The sequence below is a fragment of the Mustela putorius genome, unplaced genomic scaffold, assembly GCF_011764305.1.
Source record: "Mustela putorius furo isolate JIRA1106 unplaced genomic scaffold, ASM1176430v1.1 tig00003949_pilon_pilon_pilon, whole genome shotgun sequence".
Taxonomy (NCBI): Eukaryota; Metazoa; Chordata; class Mammalia; order Carnivora; family Mustelidae; genus Mustela; species Mustela putorius.
In genome coordinates, this window is record NW_025422093.1 from 7,321,949 (window position 1) to 7,342,595 (window position 20,647).

Here is a 20,647-nt window from a genome sequence, read left to right on the forward strand (position 1 = left end):
TCTTTCAGTCTCTAGTCAAATATGTTCATCTTTCCAAAACCCAAGAGAGTCTTCTAAGTGCAGGACATGTAAGGGGGAGGTTAATAATGGTGGAAGGTATGCAAAGCATGCAGCACATTTTTAAGGAAATACGTTTGCATTTTATTTTTGGAATTATTATTTCTGGATCCTTTCCTGTATCTCCGTTTTGTTCCTGAGGATTTCAACATTCTTTGCAAATTTTTAATTTCTGTTGGGCAATCATCACCGAAAAAAAATAAGTTGCAGGCTAGTTATTGGAGTCTGGGTCGTGTTCTGTGCCTCCTAGTAAGCCCACATGGCAGACCTGTCACCGTCATTGGAGCATGGCCCTCCCACAGCTGTCTGACCCTCAAAACCAAGCAGGTTTTCTGACCAGATGCTGGGAATAGACTTGTTTTGAGACTAGGTACTTGATGCGAGGTTTCCTTTAAAAAGGTCAAAAGCAATCAGAGACCAAGTTCACCACAGAGTGAATCTTTATACTGAGTTCCTAATCACTACAAATTCAGCAGTTCTAAAGAACAGCTTTATTGGAGATAAAATTCACATACCATAAAATTCACTGTCTTAGCATTGAATTTACTAGCTTTTGGAAGGCATCTGCATAGTCTCCTGGTTTCAAAGAAAGGACAAAGGAGCTGGACCGACTCAGGTATTGGAGGGATGACCATGGGCAAGTTCTTTGGTCCCTGCAAGCTTCTTCCATTTCTGTAAAATGGAAGTCACCTTCCTTCCTCTGTAGGGTTGTGACTGGGAAAAAATAATCCTGTGAAGCCCTTGTGAGACACAGCCTTTGACACTCCGTAAGCCGTCAGTAAATATCAGCTGTTGTCACTATTCATTCTAGAGGGGAGAATTGCCCTGCCAGAGGTTCTGTATATGACACGGTTCATCGCAGCCAACCAGGACTTTAAAGATGTTTTTACAGTGGGGTAGAAGGAAACTTAGAGTTGTTGAGTTTCTACCATTCATGAGGCAGTGATAAATTCCTTTCTATATGAAAACTTAAAACTAAAGTATAGTACTATAAAGTAGATAGTTTTAATCACACTTTACAGGTGAGGGAATGGAAGTTCTGAGTAGCAATGCTGGCATTGAAATCTTGTCCTATCTTGTTTTCAAAGATGTAACCATACCCCACTGATTTTAGAAGTGTGTGTCCTATGGAGAAGAAAATAAACTTAAAGAGGAAAATTCCTACAAACCTAGATTTAAGGTCCAGAAGAATAGTCATATTTGTATATGATACTGACATTTAGATCACATGCCATCTATAACTTCAAATGATTTCTAACAGGAACATGCAGTGGTAATTGAGATTTCTAATTTTTATTACCTTAATTTGAAGCATGAAGTGTAGTCATTCTCTTATAAGGAAATTGATAAGAAAACACAATTAAAAGCTTTGAAAAGGGGGCACCTGGGTGGCTCAGTGGTTTGAGGCCTCTGCCTTCGGCTCAGGTCATGATCTCAGGGTCCTGGGATCGAGCCCTGCATGAGGCTCTTTGCTCAGCAGGGAGCCTGCTTTCTCCTCTCTCTCTCTCTGTCTGCCTCTCTGCCTACTTGTGATCTCTGTCTGTCAAATAAATAAATAAAATCTTAAAAAAAAAAAAAAAAGCTTTGAAAAGAATGCGTCCTAGGGAATGAATTGAATTAGCATTTTGAAAATAGTAAAAGAATATAGATGAGTCAGGATTTAAAAATGGAGAGATGAGGAGAAGTAGGTCTTCCAGAGAAGGTAGTTATTTTGATTTAAGGACAATAGAATATATAAATATTCTCATGTTTCTAGTGTTTTTTTTTTTTTTAAAGATTTTACTTACCTATTTATTTATGTGAGAGAGAGAGAGAGAGAACATGAGCCGGGGGAGCGGCCGAGAGAGAGGGATAGAGAGAATGTTAAGCAGATTCCCTCCTGAGCATGGAGCCTGATGCAGGGCTCGATCCCACAACCCTGAGACCATGACCTGAGCTGAAACCGGGAGTTGTTTGCTCAACGGGCTGAACCACCCAGATGCGCCCATGTTTCTGGTGTTTTTTAAATGCCAGCATCATAGATCACTGGTGATTGAAATGTAGCCTCTGTTCCACAAGGATTTTCTTTTTTTTTTTTTCTTTTTAATGGATAGCTACCTTAATACTGTAAGCTCCTGAGGGTAGGGCACGTGTCTTAACCACCTTTGAACCCCCAGTATCAGACACAGCACTGATTTAGGCTCCCTTGCACTGCTGGTGAGGGGCAGGAAAAGGAACCTCCTTAAAATTATTTAGCTCTCTGGAGGAAACGTCCCCGTTAGTCTGTTTCCTCTACTCCAAACATCATTAATGTTAATCTCCAGGAAAAAAAAAAAATTAGAGAGGAGCATTTACTTTGAGGAAAGTTTTGAGAAAGTAACAATATTCTAGGAAGAATCCTGAGCATTCTAAAACAATGCCGTCCGAGAGAACTTTATACGATGGTGGAAATACTCTGTATGCATGCTGTACAACGGTAATCGCTAGTCATGTGATTTGGGAGTACTGCAAATGTGACTAGTGCAGCTGAGGAGGGTAATCTTTAATTTTGTTTCATTAATTTCAGGTAGCCAAACATAGCCACTCGCTACCGCATCAGACACTGTAGTTCTAGCAAAGACACTGAGTTCTAATATGTTCTCCTTCATTTTTGAGTATGGATTATAGTATGCCCTAACAGTCACAAGTGGATTTTTTTTTTTTTTAATTCTTAAGATTTATTTATGGAATGGACTTCCATGATCTCTTGCTGACTTGTGTTCATTTTGTTTTGAAGAAACCAATTTTCAAATAGGAATTCGTCCTATCTTTGCTTCGTCAATGATGCCCCCAGTGCTGCCGTACTCAAGGCATCTCTCAGATGTTTAAAAGAAATGATGATTTAACCCTCCATCCCAGATTCTGTGCATTATCTTGGAAATAGTAGAAAGAGTTTCTTTGCTACAATTTTATTTTTAAAAATATTTTTTTATTTGAGAGAGAGAACATACACATGAGCAGTGGGGAGGGGTAGAGAGATAGGGGGAAGCAGACTCCCCACTAAGCAGGGAGCTCAATCCCAGGACCCCAAGATCATGACCTGAGCCAAAGGCAGACATTTAACAGACTGAACCACCCAGTTGCCCTTCATAAATGTCTCCTTTTTAACCCTCTTACATAAATGAATCCTGCTTTATAACTAATATAACTATAACTTTATAACTAAGCTTAAAACCCAAATATTTAAAAATCATCTTTTTTTTTAAAAGATTTTATTTATTTATTTGACAGACAGAGATGACAAGTAGGCAGAGAGGCAGGCAGAGAGGAGGAAGCAGGCTCCCTGCTGAGCAGAGAGCCCGATGTGGGACTTGATCCCAGAACACTGGGATCATGACCTGAGCCGAAGGCAGAGGCTTTAACCCACTGAGCCATCCAGGCACCCCTAAAAATCATCTTAACCCATATTTTGATAACAGATTTTGACTAAACACAATCATGAAAATGAGGTTATGGTTCTGTAGTATTTCAAAACATGCAAAGCCTTTCCAAATGCACAATTTAGTAATTAGAATTGAGGAGTTAGAATAACTCAGTAGTCAGAGCAACTTCAGGGCAAGACAGGTTCGAGGAAGAGGATAATTTTCCCAGTGTAATGTGGTTAGGATCAGGATCTGTGGACGTCCCGTAGACTGGAATTCCCATCCTGACCGGGTGCGACCCTAACCAAGCACTAAATCTCCCTAAACTTTAATTTCAGTCTGTAAAGTGAAGGTCCCTCACAGAGAACCAAGGGGAAAGTGACAAGCTAATGTAAGTAAAGTTCTTCACCCAAGCCCAATACATGAGAACCGTTCAGTCTGTGGTAGGATTCATTGCCGCTGCCTGCGTACAGTTGTGCAGGAGAGCAGGTCGGAGCTAAAATCCTGACTCTTCTCCTCCCGAGCCATCTGCTCCAACAGTGGCTGCAGGACAAAGTCTCTTAACCTAATGTTCCCAAGTCATTTACCAGCAGGGCGGTGTCTGCCCCTGTGGCTCCCTCTTCCAGGTCACATAAGGCTAGCCGAGGCCCTGGTCCTGGTTCTTACCTCCCCATCACCACCACCCAGTCAGGAAATCTAAAAAGATCTGGATCTAGACTTCTAAAATGCAGACTTCTGCCTCCAAATTTAGCTGTTTCTCTGTAATACTCCTTCGCCTTTCTGTGTTCTCAAATGAAGGATGTCTCTGAAAGTGTTCTGTGTGGAGTAAAAATGTTACATAAATGTTAGCTGCTATTTAAAATTTCCGTGACTCATCAAGGTACCATCTTAGTTCTTCTGTGACTCAAAAGGAGATGAGATGCATTCAGGAAAAAACTGTCATTGCAAAATACAGTGGAATTAAGATTAATTTCTGCCGCTGGTGAGCCCAGAGACAAAAGCGTATTGATGTTTACGCTAATGAAGCAGGTGTGTTAGCAAAGCTCCTACTGAAGTAAGAGGCTAGAATGACAGAAAACAGGTGGTCTGGGTATGACGAACCTGCTGTTACCACTAGGATATCATCACGTGGCAGGAACAACTTTCCTCTTTGGCAGCAGACATAGGTCTTATTCAAGCACTTGTCATGTCTCTGCTGAGAAAAAGATAGTGCAACATGCAAAATATTCATTCTGCTCCCCCAAAAACATCATCTTTAAAGTGCACCAACTTGAATCCACTTCGTAATAAGTTTGTTTAAAATCTTCAGTTAATTGAGCTCATGGAGTTCCGTTGAACGTGTTTAAAATTGTGCCTCCAGTGCTAGATCCCAAGGGGTGTTTTGTAGTTTGTGATTTTGCTGGAACTGGGAGTATTGATTAGCAGAAGAATCCCTCATCGTTGGAGGTCTCAGAATTGCAGAGCTCGAGAAGTGCTCCCATCCTGCGCCATCACTGTGGTCACCACTAGCTGCGTGTGGCTCAGAGCACGTGGAACTATACACAGAGATGTGCTGTGAGTGGAAAACACAGCAGATAGGCAAAGTATATCCCACCCCACAAATCTATATCTGATTAATAATTTTTAACATTAGTTACATGTTGAAGTGGCAATATTTTAGATATTATGGGCTAAATAAAAAATAATATTAAAATTAATTTTAATCTGTTCCTTTTTATTTTTCCAGTGTGGCTATAAGGATATTTAAAATTATAGGGGCACCTGGGTGGCTCAGTGGGTTAAGCCTCTGCCCTCGGTCGGCTCAGGTCGTGATCCCAGAGTCCTGGGATTGAGTCCCGCATCGGGCTCTCTGCTCAGGGGGAGCCTGCTTCCTCCTCTCTCTCTCTCTGCCTGCCTCTCTGCCTTCTTGTGATCTCTGTCTGTCAAATAAATAAAGAAAAATCTTTTTTAAAAAAAGGATATTTAAAATTACAAATGTGGCTTGCATTATATATTTTTTTTAGATAATGCTCCTCTGGACAGTGTATAGACTCATGTATCCACATTTATTAGGTTTTAAAATCAAGATCATTGCTACCTAAGCATCACAAGAAAGCTTTGAGGATATAAGGATTATGCTGTTATTTTAAAACCCCAGCCACTGTATTGGAATCAAGTATAGGTGAAGGTCCCCAAACAATGCTACAAATGCCAGGAAAATGTTTCCTTGCTGTTGTCATTGCTTCACTTTCCCATGATACCGAGTGAAAGTTTAAATAATTAATTATTATTATTATTATTATTATTAAGTAATTATTAATTATTAATTATAATAATTAAAGAATTATGTTATTTCTTTTTGTAAATTGGAGCAGGAAAGAGAAATTGATAGCTATAATGTTATATTACTAGAAAACAAATTTCCCATAATTTATTATCTAACTGTAGCAACAGTAACTACAGAAAATACATACTTCTCAGTTAAAAATTGCAATTTTGGTTCATCTCGGTTGAACTTGTTTTTAATTTATCAGCCAGGAGACAGAGAGTAATCTTAAAGCCTCAAGTCCCGATTTTAGCAATAGCTGAGCCATGAGAAGTGAAATGCCTGGCTTAATGTTGTACACAGCACCATCTGTTGGACAGATCTGTTAACAAACTTGAAAAATTCTGAAGGAAAAAGTAAAATTGAACTTAACCAAATCGAAATTGTGTTACGGGCGGGGGGAGCAGTGCATACAAAATAGTGTCTGGTAAACCATAACAAAATACTGACTGACTTTCTATCGGTGGCCATGAAATTTAGTTTAAATCAGTTGCATGACCACTATCACATTGCAGAAGGAAAGGAACCTGCGCTAGAACAGTTTCCCACACTGACTGGCCAACAAATGAGAATGGGACCAAAGCAAATGAGCATTAATAATGGATAATAATTTATGGATGCCTGTGTATGTGAATTTGCCGGCATTTACATGTCTTTATGAAACATTTGTGCGTCAAAACAATGACGTCAAATCCCTGACCCACATGTCAGACAGAAGGGGGCTCTTAGCCTTCTGAGGACAGGAAAGCAAGTCTGAGAGATTGAGTGTAAGCCTTACTAATTCAGTGTAGATGTGGCTGGAGGCCAGTATGGCAGACACAGCAAGTGTAGGCCCCCTGGAGTTCAGTGTGTTTCTGTATCTGCTGGACACAGTCTTACTGATTTATGGTGTTCAGCTTTCAAACATTATATATGATCCTGGTTTTGAACGCAGGATTATATGGTTTGTCTTCCTGGATGTACTAGTAGTGGTTTAAACAAAAGGTAGAAGAAAGTGACATAAGGGAGCTAATCGCCTGAAAGCCGATTTTTTATTTACCTAAGTGGAAAAGTAAGCAAATATGGAAAAACATTTTCCTGGAAAATACACATAGAGAAGCAGATGCAGAGAATGTTAGGTTTCTGCAATCCTGGAGGAAAACCCTGGAGTGATTATTCTGACATGACCAGACACCCGCTCCCTGACTTCTCTCCCAGAAAGCCTTCCCTGAACCCCAGAGTAAGTGAGATCCACCTGGTAAATATGGCCACGACACCTGGCTGGTCATCTTCTGTAACAAGCAACTTTGAATTTTGCTGTCTTCCTTGATATGCTGTGAAGTCCCTGTGGAGAGGGACTGGCCCTGACTTGTTGACAGCCATATGCCCAGTGCCCGGACAGCTCTTAGCACAGGACTGTCATCTCACCATGCTGAATGAATGGAAATATGAATGCTTTGTATCCAGGCATCTGTCCCCACTTTCAACAATACATTTTCTTAATACTTCAGTGACCCATACCCAAGAAAGAATGCAACTTTCTAAAGGAAGGGATACAGCCAAATGAGGAGAGGAGGTCTGGGTGGCAGGTAAAGGGCAAATAAGGATTAGAAATTCACTTAAAAATACTTTTAAGGAAAAAAAAACTTTTAAGAAATAGGATCGTCAGAAATTATATAGATTGCTAAAACTGGAGGGGAAACATGTAGATACATCATTGTTTCAAGACATGCTTCATCATTAACACTCAATACATTGTACAAATCTGAGTAATGAAGATGTTGCATCTTCTTGCATAGTTAAAGATGTAAAATAATGCTGATCCAGGCAGACATAAAGCAGATGCCAGAACTGAATAGAATATAAGTTAAGTTACTGAGAGTGTAGTGGCGCCTGGGTGGCTCAGTCAGTTGAGCGTCTGGCTCTTGGTTTCAGCTCAGGTCATGCGTGATTTCAGGGTCCTGGGATTGAGCCCCGTATGTGCAGCGCTAGGGGGTTCTCTTTCTCCTTCTTCTGGTCCTTCCCTGGCTCTCTCTCTCTCTAATAAATACATTAAATCTTTTTAAAAAATTACTCAAATTATAGATGTGCATGAGCTCTCTCTGTACTCTTTGCAACTTTCCATGATGCTATAATTACTTCAAAATAAAAGTTGATCAAAATTGAAAAGATTTCTATTATGTTTACATTAAGGAAGAAGGGTCAGTTGTACCACTTGGTTTTGGGCTTTTTTTCCTGCAACATCTTGGACAGGCTTGTTACAAAATTTGATTATTCAGGTGAAGATGAACTTGAATTCCATGGAGGTGAATGTCCACACTTTTCTGAAATATTTGAGTGACAATATTATAAGTACTCTGCTCTTCCACATACTCGATAGCCAGTGACGAATGATACAGACTTGTCTTTTATTTCCTTCATTTCCCCCAATTAATCTATAAATTCTCATACTTAATTTTCTGTAATTGGTGAAACTTTCTTTTGAAAAATGGAATGAAATTAAATGATATCAATCAAGGTTTATATGCTATAGAAATAGAGTTACGGTAACATGTTTTTTAATTTTTATATAATTATATACTGTAGAAATACAGAGATAAGGTAATATGGGGGTTTGTTTTGTTTTAATCCAACCTTAGATCTGCCACAGAGTGGTTTTCTGGTATTTCTCTCCTCCAAAACTGTGTGACCTTCTAAGAATATTTAACCTATATTATTACATGAATTGGATTGTGCTAGTGGTTTTCTATAATTTATCTACCCCAGAGGAAACTTTTCTTGTCCTCAGTTTAGACACAAGGAACATAAGCTTCAAAGGTCAGGAACTTGTTCAAAGTCCAAGCTCACTGGTCGAGGGTTGGATCTGAACCCAAGGCACCTATCTCCACTGACTTCCACAGACCTAGACTGACTAGCTTGCCCTTTTGAATTCTAACATTCTAGGACTCCATTTCCCCCCACTCCCTGTATCAAACACTCTTTAGAGGAGCAAGCTGCACAGAATATTCACCTAACTAGAAACTGAACTGTAGGGGGCCTGGGTGGCTCAGTGGGTGAGAAAGCCTCTGCCTCCCACTCCCAGAGTCATGGGATCAAGCCCTACATCAGGCTCTCTGCTGAGCGGAGAGCCTGCTTCCCTTCCCCTCTCTCTGCCCACCTCTCTGCCTGTTTGTGATCTCTTTCAAATAAATAAATAAAATCTTAAAAAAAAAAAAGAAAAGAAAAAGAAAGAAAGAAGTTGAACTGTAGGTATAGAAATCATTCTTTGTGAAGACTTGAGGTTGTATTCCTTCTTTAGGCTATTCACACTCAAACCTGACCTTCACACTCACAAACAGCCTTCAGAAAACAAATTTGATCTAAGAAAAAGAACCATGGTCCCATTGGAGCAAGTTATTCAGACATTTAATCACGTGCAGGTAAGGTGAGGCAAAGCTGATCAAGGATGATCATTTGAAAGATTAACTCATTTAGTGGGGACATGACTTCTGTCCTTTTATTTATGCTTCATTGTATTATGATCTCCATAACCATTTATATTTGCAAAGTATTTTTTTATTCTTATTGCTCTGTTGAAAAATCTCAGTTACAGAGAGAGCTGCCCCACTTTTTGCCTATAAAGAAACCAAATGAGTTACAAGGTGCTTAAGAAATGTATCATTAATCAGTGAGTTAAGGAAACTATAGCACATTAGCTTCCATTTCTTGCACAGCAGAAAATGCCACTATAATCAGGGCTTTCTGCTCATAGAGTGGACTAGTAAGAAGCCATATCACCTTCTGGACCAGGATATCTGTGTATCTGTCCATTACTCATCCACTTATCAACAACCACCCCTGTGCTAGCTGGTCTGCAAAGACACTGTGTTAAATAGTGGGCGAAGTTCATGTCTATGTGACTTCACCCCTTCTCCCCCACCCTCCTGGACCTACCTTCTAAGCTCTAAAGCAGACAGGTCACTTTGGGCAAGTCACTTCCTTTCTTGGAACTTTAGACATCCTCTTTACCAACTGCTATGTGGGCGAAATAGTTACTCACCTGCCACAAAGTTAGACATTCACTAAGTGTAAATTTTTAACGTTCTGCCTGACCAAAACTACCTGTTTCAAATATACCTCTTTCTTTTCTCTTTAATCTTATTTTCTTGTGAAAACAGTAGCAGATTAAACAGAAGGGGTATTCAGGGTCCTTTTGTAGTCTACGGCATTATCAATTACCCCAGGTAAGAACCTCTCTATTTCTATGTCATTTTCTCCTTTAATTGTATAGCTACCAAAGGGTATAGAAAATTTTTTTAAGAAGCAAAGCCATTTAAAACTAATGGATATTATTGCCCCATAAGCTTTTCTTCTCATAGTGAACCATCCTTTAGATGTTTTTTCATAGGATCCTCTTGTCATGTTTTTAATAATTTGGGTTCTGAGTTTTAAAGGACAGATACTGGTGAGAGTCTACTAAGACTTCACCTCCTACAGGTATCAAGTCAGAAAGTCTCCTGAACTGAGTGTGAAAAGTAACTTTCCAGGTGCCCTCCTCCCCCACCCTGGCCTACCAAGTCAGAATCTCCACAAGAGAAGGCTGGGAATCTGTGCCTTTAATAGATATCGCTGGTGTTGCTCATAATCTAGCCGGTTTGAGGCACACACAGCTGGGTTCCCTTCGGGGATGAATGGAACACAGGTATCACATTTGTAGAATTTTTGGGGGGGTTTATCTATGTCAAGAGTGGAAGCAAAGCAAAGATCCTTGGTAATACATTCCTGCTCTCTGACCTAAGTAATAAACCATTTTAAAATCTGAATACAAATAAATTCAGTCGTGGAAAGAATATTGGCATTGTTCATTTTTACATTATCAAACTTTATCACTGTTTGCCTGGAAGTCTGACTTTCCTGACATACCTTTGTAGTTTGCAACATAGAACTTTCAGATGAGTTTGACACCCTTTGAGTAAACATCCATTAAGTCAAAAGTAATTTCTCTTATAAATACATGGATGTAATAAAATTTACTATGAATTAAAAAGTAGGAAGACAAGAGTCACATCCTACATACAATTAAAAAAAAAAAAAACTGTTAAAGAAGGAAACAGTAACCGGTCTCTACTACTACATATATTTTAAAGCAAGATTTAAAGAATTATGTGGTTCTTTGATTCAAAAAGTATGCGTCTTATTGATTCCCACTGAGGTCTTTGTTCAGTGGATACTAGTTGAATACCTACAATGTACCAGGCCTCAATCAGACATCAGTTAATTTAGTGTAATTTAACTGGTCACTTCACATTTTCTGAAAAGAAAATCTGATTTTAATATACACTAATAGTTTATCAAAATTATAAATAGAATAAAAATCCTCGTGATAAGGTGCTCATGATGGGGGATGAGGCCGGGGGTCAGGGTTTCCCAGTAGCTGAGTGTAGAGAGCTTTCATCCCTCCCGCTGACTCCCCTAGTCAGCTGGGTTGTTAGTTACCTGAAACACACAGCTAAGATCATTTCATGACTCTGTTTCAGTTTCCTATTTTTAAAGTGAGAAATAGAGAAAATATTGCTTGAGTTGAATCTATACAGTGTTAATACTCTGCTATATCATTTATTATATTTATGTACATCATACTATTAAATACTAGTATTAGTATTCTTACCCATGTAGTAGTACACAAGTATACAGTCATTATAATTTTCTTCTTCTTTCCCCTTCCCTGAAATTTTGTATGAATTGTATGAATTTATACAGAGACGTGTGGAGATGGGATTAGTTGATTGTGATCACATTTTTTATTTTTTGCAACTTTTCCATTTAATATGGACTGGAGATTTACATATTAAAATGTACGCTTCTACCCCATTCTTTTTTACTGCACAGTATTCCATAGTATGAATATATCATAATTTAGTTAACCTTTGTCCTGTGCGATGACCAGTAAGATCTTGTGATAGGTTTTCAGGCCGTAAGAATTCCATGGTAATCTTACTGCCTGGTTTTCCCTTCGTGCTCTTGACTCTCACCGTTTCCCAGCTGTCTCCATCATTGTCTTACTTACACAGCTTTCTCTGTGCGTAATAGCCCAGGCTTCCACTCTAATTGTTAGAGATTACGCTTCTTATAAACCAATACTTAAATACTTTTTGTAGTTTTTACATTTGTATTGACTTTTATTCTCAGAAAAAAAGTTAAAGATAAGTACACACAGAAAGAGAATGTAACCTGATTGAGGGGAGGTATCTTTTCTCCATTTCATCAGGCAGAGGCCTGGGATTCTGAGTAATTCAAGAAGGCGATGTGTGTATCCTCCTGTTTAAAGAATGTTGCTTGGGGATTCCAGTGTCCGAAATTCACACAGTAGTTGTTTCTTTGGACTGAGGCTTATCTTTAAAATACCTGTTGGGGTGCCTGGGTGGCTCAGTGGGTTAAAGCTTCTGCCTTCGACTCAGGTCATGATCTCAGGGTCCTGGGAGCAGGCCTGCATCTGGCTCTCTGCTTGGCAGGGAGTCTGCTTCCTCCTCTCTCTGCCTGCCTCTCTGCCTACTTGTGATCTCTGTCTGTCAAATAAGTAAATAAAATTAAAAAAAAATTAAAAATAAAGTAAAATAAAATACCTTTTAATAAAATACCTATTAAAAGGGGCTCCTGGGTGGGTCAGTTGAGCGTCGGACTCTTGGTTTTGGCTCAGGTCATGATCTCATGGGTTGTGGGATCGAGCCCCGTGTGGAGCCCCGAATCTCCTTGAGATTCTATCCCTCTGCATCTGCCCCTCTTCCTGCTCACGTGCTTACTCTCTCTTAAATAAATAAATAAATCTTTAAAAAAAACTGTTAAAAGACATCATTGAACATCAATAATTATGCAAATTTTAATGGTGACAGAGAAATTGCTAGAAGGTTTAAAAGAGTGGGTACAACACAGAGTGTCCCAGAACCACTGGCAAATCCTAAAAGACATTAGACGTCAAGTGGGGAGTTAGAACCCCAAGCTTCTCCATTTTCCACTCATCTGCTGCATCTGAGATGGACATGCTCACTTTCTATTTGCAGTGGTTTTAATGCTTTATCAAGGGCAACAGAGCAGAAGCATGGCCTGGGTACCCCCATGACACAAAGGGGCCACTCTTCCCAGTCCTTAGCTATTAGAGTTTCCAGGGGTGATACAGTTGTCTCCCCCTTAACTCTGCACAATTGTACATGCGGCGCTCTCTCTCTCTCTCTCTCTCACACACACACACACACACACACACACACACGCACACACGCAGCTAAGAAGAATGTATTGCTCCAAGTTCCTCAGAAGGTGCCTCGCTGCCCCTGGTGGGTGCAGACTGATATTGAGGAAATGTCATATTCACAGGATACGCGGCTTGTTACACACAGAGTCAGGAAATTTGTCTTGTTTGAAGGATGTAATTTCACAGCACAGTCTTCCTAAACTGCTTGCACTCTGTGGAGTCCGAAACTATTTCTAAAGGAGAAGGTAATCATAAGTTTGAGGCTGAAGTAAAAAATAAAAATGTCTGCTTAGCTGAGGCTGATGGCTTACACAGCAACTGAAACAAATGATCAGAACTCTCTCGGTTCTGGTAGTGAATTATGCAGCATGAATTATGAACTCTGGGAACTCAGACTTTTTAAAATAAGCCAAACCGTGGGGAGGGAAATACATCTGCTCTGTATGGAAAACTTTGATTTTGTCAATTACTGAATAGGTGAAAACTTCTGCAGAATATTTTCCTGAGCAAATCTTTGTTTCCTTCTTGTCTTTCTATAGTAACCTTTTTTTTAAAATTATTTGCCTTTGTTTTATTTTCTTTCACTAAGAACGCAATATTTAGTTTTGAACAGGGCAGAGGAGAAGCAGATGGTCACGAAACAAAATAGGCCAAATTCTAGTTTCATTCTGATATGGGTGGAACCCTGTTTCTCCCATTTACCAATTAATTTGGTGTTCCCACCTCAGAGTTTGATGGTTAATCTATAAAATGAGAAAATGTCCCTGATCCATCTATCTAACCATCCATCTTACCTTTTTATAAATTGCTAGTTCGGAATAAGCCATGATCTCAGTCCTATGATGAAGGAGGCAAACATGTTCATAGTTAAAAAAACGGCAGGACGGATACTGTATGTTTCAGAGGTTTGAGGAGAGGGCTGTTAGGAGTAACAGCAAAAACAAAACCAACATCCCTCTCTGAAATTTGGGGATTTTCCCTTAATTTTGTAGCAAACCCACCCCAACTATGTAAACCCACTGTCTTCTTACGTCCTCACCTCCCTGGGCCCATCCCTCTCAAGTGGCCCATTGCTAATGGGCTTAGAATGTCTCTAATGCAAATTTTTCTTGTAAAAGTAGACAAATGTGCAGATGACATTTTTCCCTGAAAAGGATCAGACTCTGCGTTTTGCTCTGCATCTTCTTCTTTCCTCACTTTATATGCTTTATACCAATGAGTCACTACCAGCCTGGCTCCCCCCTCCCCTCGCATTTTTCACCTATTATTACCTCTTCGGAGACAGGTTTCCCGGTCATCATGTTAAAATAACTTCTCCCTCCCTCACCCCCATGATGTCCCCATATAACTGTCTTATCATGATACTTCCAGTTCTGCCTTACAAATTTATTTTTCCAAAAATACCCTTGGCTAGTCTCAGATATTTATGTCGTATCTTGTTTAAGTCAGTACTTCCATGCAAATTTTCAAGTTTGAGCTTTTTAATTTATATTTTTCTGACCAGTTTTCAGCTTTTGTGAATCGCCCATTTACAGTATTTTGCCATTTTCTGTTGGCTCACCTGTCATCTCTGATAACTCAGGAGCCGCCATGGGGATTGAGCCTTTCGATCCATTATGTGTTGAATGTGGCTGTTATCTTTTCTCATTTCCCTTTTGTCTTTCAAGCTATTTTTGCCATGGAAAACTTTACGTATTTATAGTCAAAATGACCTTTTAGGCTTCTGGGTTTCCAGTTATGAATACAAAAATTTCTCCTAACCATGGCTGAAACATTCTCTTGATTGTTTTATGGTAACACCTTAATTTTTTTAAGTAGTTAAGTCTTTTATCCAGTGGGAATTTATATTTATATATACTAAGATATCGTGATTTAGCTCTGTTCTGCAAATAGATTTTTATTTGTGTCAGTGCCATCTTAAATAAGACCTCTTTCCCCCACTGATTTAAGTTTAAATATATGACTTTGATTTAAATATATTCATTTTAAATACATAATATATAATATATAGAAGTAGATATATATGGACTTACATATACACCATGTATGTGTGTGTATATATATAAATTTAAATCAATTTCTTGCTCTGTTCTTATCCCTCTGACCTATTTGTCTAATTTTATATTTATATTTCTTAAATTTTTATATGTCTGTCCATATAACTTTTATTATGATACTTCTAGATAAGTTTTTAAATCTTACAAGATAAACTGTCCCTCACAAAGCTCTTTTTCCCAAATACTCTTGGCTAGTCTCAAATGGCTATTATTTCATATGATTTTAAAAACCATTTATTTCAGTTAAACTGACCAGCATTATAATAAAATCTGGCTTTTGGAAGAGAACCCATCGGGCTGCACTGTAGGGGATGAGTTGGAGTCAGGAGAGGCGAGTGGCGGGGAGATGGTTAGGAGGTGACTCAGTGATCCAGGCAAGGCAAAGAGGGTTCAGACAGAGACTGGCAAGAGAACAAGCCATTGCCACGTGGAATCAGCTCAACGTCCACCTCTCGATGTGAAGTATCCAGGAAAGTGAGTCGAACTATTAGACAGGAGGACTAGACAAACTAAGTCCATTACCAGAGTTAGGACAAAGGGGAAGAAGTAAGTTTGGCAGTGGACAGAAGGAATGACGTGTCCATTTGTGGACAGGTTGAGTTTGATGCATGAGGGTTATTGGTGGGTGGACAGAGATTGGAGATGATGATATTAATCATTTGGGCAATATCTTAAAGAGGATTTCAAATAAAGTTTTAGAGCCTTTAGACATCCTTAAGTTCTTACTTTCTTGTGAGGCCCTGCTTTTTTCTCACTCCTGCTTTGGCCGTTTGAGGGTATATTATTGTAAGTCATCACAGAAGGAGGTCTCTCTTCTTAAAGAGTAGAGAGCTCTGTTCATAGGAGGTAACATTTCAGTTTTTGAAGACATTCGTTCCTCTTCAATAGAAGCACTTTTCTACAATACTCTATATGAATAGCTTTTATAGTATCTTTACAAATCTTTAAATTATTTTTAAAGTCATGTAGCTTTCTCTCCATCCTTGAAACTCCGCTGAGACTACGGGATATGTCGTTTTTAGCTATCAACATTACACATCAGTTTATCTTAAGGTATCTTAGGATAGGCTTACTCTCATGGCTTTTTCATTCATTTGTCTTTTCAGAACTTGACAGCCCAGAAGAGCTAGGGAAGAAACGGATCTGCAGGATTATCACAAAGGACTTTCCCCAGTATTTTGCCGTAGTTTCGAGGATTAAGCAGGAAAGCAACCAGATAGGTCCCGAAGGCGGAATACTGAGCAGTACCACTGTGCCCCTTGTCCAGGCTTCTTTCCCAGAGGGGGCTTTAACCAAACGGATTCGAGTGGGCCTCCAGGTAACATGTGCGACATGTTATGTAAGAGCCTGTGAGCGTTTGCTCCACTCAGAAAACAGTTGTTGTAACTCATCCTGATGGTATTGCTAATCAAAGCCCTGGGCCATTTGGGGATTCATTAACCTATTTCGAAATGAAAAGCGCTAAGTATAAAGTAAGCTTGGTGGCTTATTCAATAAAGGTACGTATTTTAGGGTTTTTCTTTTAAAAGCATCACTTGGATCTGATGAAAGATTGTTCTGTTAACCATACGTTATTGGTATTTGGAGTGACAGGAGCTCCAAAGAGCAAATACACCATTAAAGAAACAAACCACATTTGACTTGGTTTATAAGAAAGACGCTGTTTCATAAAAATCAGTAATAAGGATACTTGCAAGCTTTCAGATTTTGATGGAAGTACATCATAAATACTGGGTTTTATCCAAACCCAGTTGGAACTTGTTTGGGTTTGGAAAGCTAACTAAACATCCTGGCAAGAGTCGTCTTTCTTACGTTTATTTGTTTCAGTTAAACCTACTGAAAAAATAAAATAATAAGGAAAGTAATTTAATTTGTGTCAATTAATATAGTCATTAATAGTTTGACTGAGGTTCTTCTTGTGAGGTTTTTTAGAGTGAAGTACTGTAAGCGCTGGGAAGGTATTCAGTTCCCACTCGGAGCTAAGGAGATGGCCTTATAGTTCAGAGCCGGGAAGTTCCCTTCAGCTGTCTCCCAAATTGAGTATCTTGCCAAATAGCAAAAAAGCCAAAAAGGAAGACATTAGGTTTGGTAATCTCGAACTGAAATCTTAAATGTGCTTTTGTTACTTACCTCTGAAGTCACCTCAGTTCTTACCTGGGCACAAATCTCCTCTGTGATGTTTTTACTGGATATCCCGCATAGGTTTAAGATACACTGGACTCAGTATTTGCTGATCTTTATTTGGATCAGCTCAAAAGACTTCTCCGTTGTGAGACTTAACTGCCTCTCTGTCACACAAGCTCGTGTCGTCCATATTCTGTTGGGGAAACACACTGACCGGTTTCTGCTACAGCATGAGGAGGTTGTTTGGGTTCTTTTTTTACAACCTCCTGAAGTAGTGAGAAAGGATGAAGAAGAAAGACATTTTTTTTTTTTTTTTGACAGGAGAATCTGTTTTTATTTTTTTTTTTTCTCCTTACTTAAAAAGTCAATTTCCCAATGAGAGAAAATGTTAACTTCCACCTAAGGTCCTTTCTCTGTCTTTAGGCCCAGCCTGTTCCTGATGAAATTGTGAAAAAGATCCTTGGCAACAAAGCAACATTTAGCCCAATCGTCACTGTGGAACCAAGAAGAAGGAAATTCCATAAACCTATCACAATGACCATTCCGGTGCCCCCGCCCTCGGGTGAAGGCGTAGCCAATGGGTACAAGGGGGACACCACACCGAACCTGCGTCTGCTCTGTAGCATCACAGGTGGGGTCCCCTTGTCCCGTTACTTGCTGCTGAGGCTAGCAACTTGCAGTGATTCTGTATGGAGATGTAAAGCCTTTGAAGCCTCCGTGCCAACTTTATGAGACTAGGAAAAAGATTAAATAAATAAAGCTTTTGACTTGTCCATCCCCTCATCTGCGATATCCCTGTACCTTCCTTTAGGATGCTGAGATCATGACTCAGTAGTAGTCGTAATAATAGTGCTCTTTTGAGGTTATTGAAATAATGCAGCATCTACTAGATCATCTGGGTCATTTCTCAGGGACCTAGGGAGAGGTGGTGGACCTTGTAACACCCTTTAGACTAAAGGAAGCTGGACAGACTTTGGAGAAGACAAGCCCCACAGAGCACCAGGCGCAGGGCAGAGCAGAGGACGTGATTCTCACCACTCAGTTCCCGAGTTTAACCAATAGACCAAATCTGCAGGGACAGGAGAACACATTTTGTGATGAGCACCTGAAATAGAGCTTAGTTCATTTAGTTAACTTACTACGATTTTTAACAGAAAGTCCTAAATTAAGATTGTTTTTCTTTGTTTTGTTTTTATGAGCAGTTTTAGTGGCTGATTCCTCTTTTTACCTTGGAAAATTAAATGATTTGGGCAGTATAAAATCTGCTGCTGCTTAGCTTTCTTGATAGTTCTTGTCTTTTTTAAAAAATTAAAAAAAATAGGAAAGAATTACATTGTCTTTCTGAACAACAGTTATTTGCACTTATAAATTGCACTTACAAAATGCACTTGATAGCCTGTGATTGTCCATTTAGACCATCCGTTAATAGCCAGACAAACTGAAAAGTAATTTTTAAAAACTATAACGTCTTACAAGGAGATCACCATAAGGCAGTAAAAGCACAGAAGGAGAGTAGAGAGGAAGACCAACCTTAGAGCCTGCCATTGACTGAACGTGCAGAAGTTTGCAAGTTCACGGCAGTGCCGGAAGAACAGGATGATAATGCAGATTTTATCAGGAGCCCCTCCCATGATGAAGTCAACATATCTGCTCTGTTTTCCCAGGGGGCACCTCACCGGCTCAGTGGGAAGACATCACAGGAACAACTCCCCTGACCTTCATAAAGGATTGTGTCTCTTTTACAACCAATGTTTCAGCCAGGTATGGGAATAAAAGATTCCAAAAAGCACTAAGGAATTCATTTTACTACCTTTTGGAAAGTGAAAGTTTTTGTGCTCAATACTAGTATGATTTTTTTTTTTTAATTTCGATGGCACAATTGGGCCTAACTCAGAAATTTAAAATTGGCTGGCGTAAGTCATCTTACCAGCCCTCACAGGGGGCTATACGGTGCTAGACTTGCTTCTTCTAGTTTTTAGCAGTTTGTAAAAACCCATTTCTGTTGATTGTTATGGAAATCTGGACTCAAGTATTAAAGGAGGACAGCAACTTGCTTTTAACTGTTATGCTTTCAAGGAAAAAAAACCGATAGAATTTCCATTTCATAAAATTCTTGCTCCATCCAGCATAAAGTAAGACATTAAACTCTGAAGCAGGAGTGGAAAGGAAGGGTGGGGGAACAGAATCTTAAGGGAAGGAAAAGAGAGAGAGAAAAGAACCCTTAGCTTTTCCTTAGAAAATTAAAACAAGTAATAAACATAGGCTTTCTGTAAACAGAGTAAACACCTTTGTTGTTTCTTTAAATGAACAAGTTAATGTTTGGGGGTAGTTCCCTTATATGCCCCAATATTTTAATGGTGAATTTTCTTTAAGATTTGGCTTTTAAATCACCTCATTGTCATCCCCGTTTTGTTTTTGTTTTTCTCAGATTTTGGCTCGCAGATTGCCATCAAGTTTTAGAAACCGTGGGGTTAGCCACACAACTGTACAGAGAATTAATATGTGTTCCATATATGGCCAAGTTCGTTGTTTTTGCCAAAATGAATGACCCCGTAGAATCCTGCCTGCGCTGTTTCTGCATGACGGATGACAAAGTGGACAAAACCTTAGAGCAGCAGGAGAATTTTGAGGAAGTTGCCAGAAGCAAAGATATTGAGGTACCTTGTTTACACAGGTCCATTCCATTACATCCCCCAGATCTGGGGTTTTATTTTGAGGTCATAACAGCACTCACCAGAAATACCAAGCCCATTCTCGATCTCAGGTTTTTATTCTCAAATTATTTGTGTGTCTTTGAGGTTATCTTGGTTACGGTGCAGTACTAAGCAATCCACATGATGGTCTACACTTCTCTGTGGTGACTTGAGTTCTCTTATTTTTATGGTCACTGTCTTTTACACATTACTATGATTTTCCTTTTTTAAACCCAGTGTAAGTATCTGAGTAAAAAAACAAACAAAAAACCCTTTCAAAGTCTGTATGAAGAAGTGATGTCAGCACTTTCTCAAAGATGTCTAAAGTTGCTAGAATAGAACTGAATGTGTAATTCTGTCTTGTACATGTGCATGCTTTGGTTTCCAATCACAGTAGTTGAATTGTGAGCCAACAGTTATTTTTGTGGCAAATAACACCATAGAAGTAGTTTCCTAATAAGGAGACAAATGTGACATAGAAATATATCAATCAGTCTTTTAATATTATGTGACTTAAAAATCTCAAAATTCTTTCAACTTAATTTAACATTAAATTATGTATTTCTCTTATTCTAAAAGGTTCTGGAAGGAAAACCTATTTATGTTGACTGTTATGGAAATCTGGCCCCACTTACCAAAGGAGGACAGCAACTTGTTTTTAACTTTTATGCTTTCAAAGAAAATAGACTGCCATTTTCCATCAAGGTAAATCATTAACAGAGACTCTGAATTTTGAAAAAGCAAAAAATGCTCTTAGAGAATAAAAACAGAAGAGTCTAGTGATTTATTCAGTTTGTAATATCCCACCAAACTTGAATTCAGAGGAA

At 39.1% G+C, this 20,647-nt stretch overlaps 1 protein-coding gene across 6 annotated transcripts in view; it reads left to right on the forward strand.

The window, feature by feature from the left end:
• Positions 1–20,647, forward strand: part of ANK3 (ankyrin 3) — a 671,415-nt gene that overhangs the window by 599,175 nt on the left and 51,593 nt on the right. For all 6 annotated transcript variants that reach the window (XM_045069902.1, XM_045069903.1, XM_045069904.1 and 3 more), the window contains 5 exons: positions 16,110–16,321; positions 17,551–17,758; positions 18,792–18,888; positions 19,556–19,784; positions 20,400–20,525. In XM_045069902.1, coding sequence (XP_044925837.1) covers positions 16,110–16,321; positions 17,551–17,758; positions 18,792–18,888; positions 19,556–19,784; positions 20,400–20,525 — 872 coding nt within the window. The remainder of the gene's footprint in view (positions 1–16,109; positions 16,322–17,550; positions 17,759–18,791; positions 18,889–19,555; positions 19,785–20,399; positions 20,526–20,647) is intronic.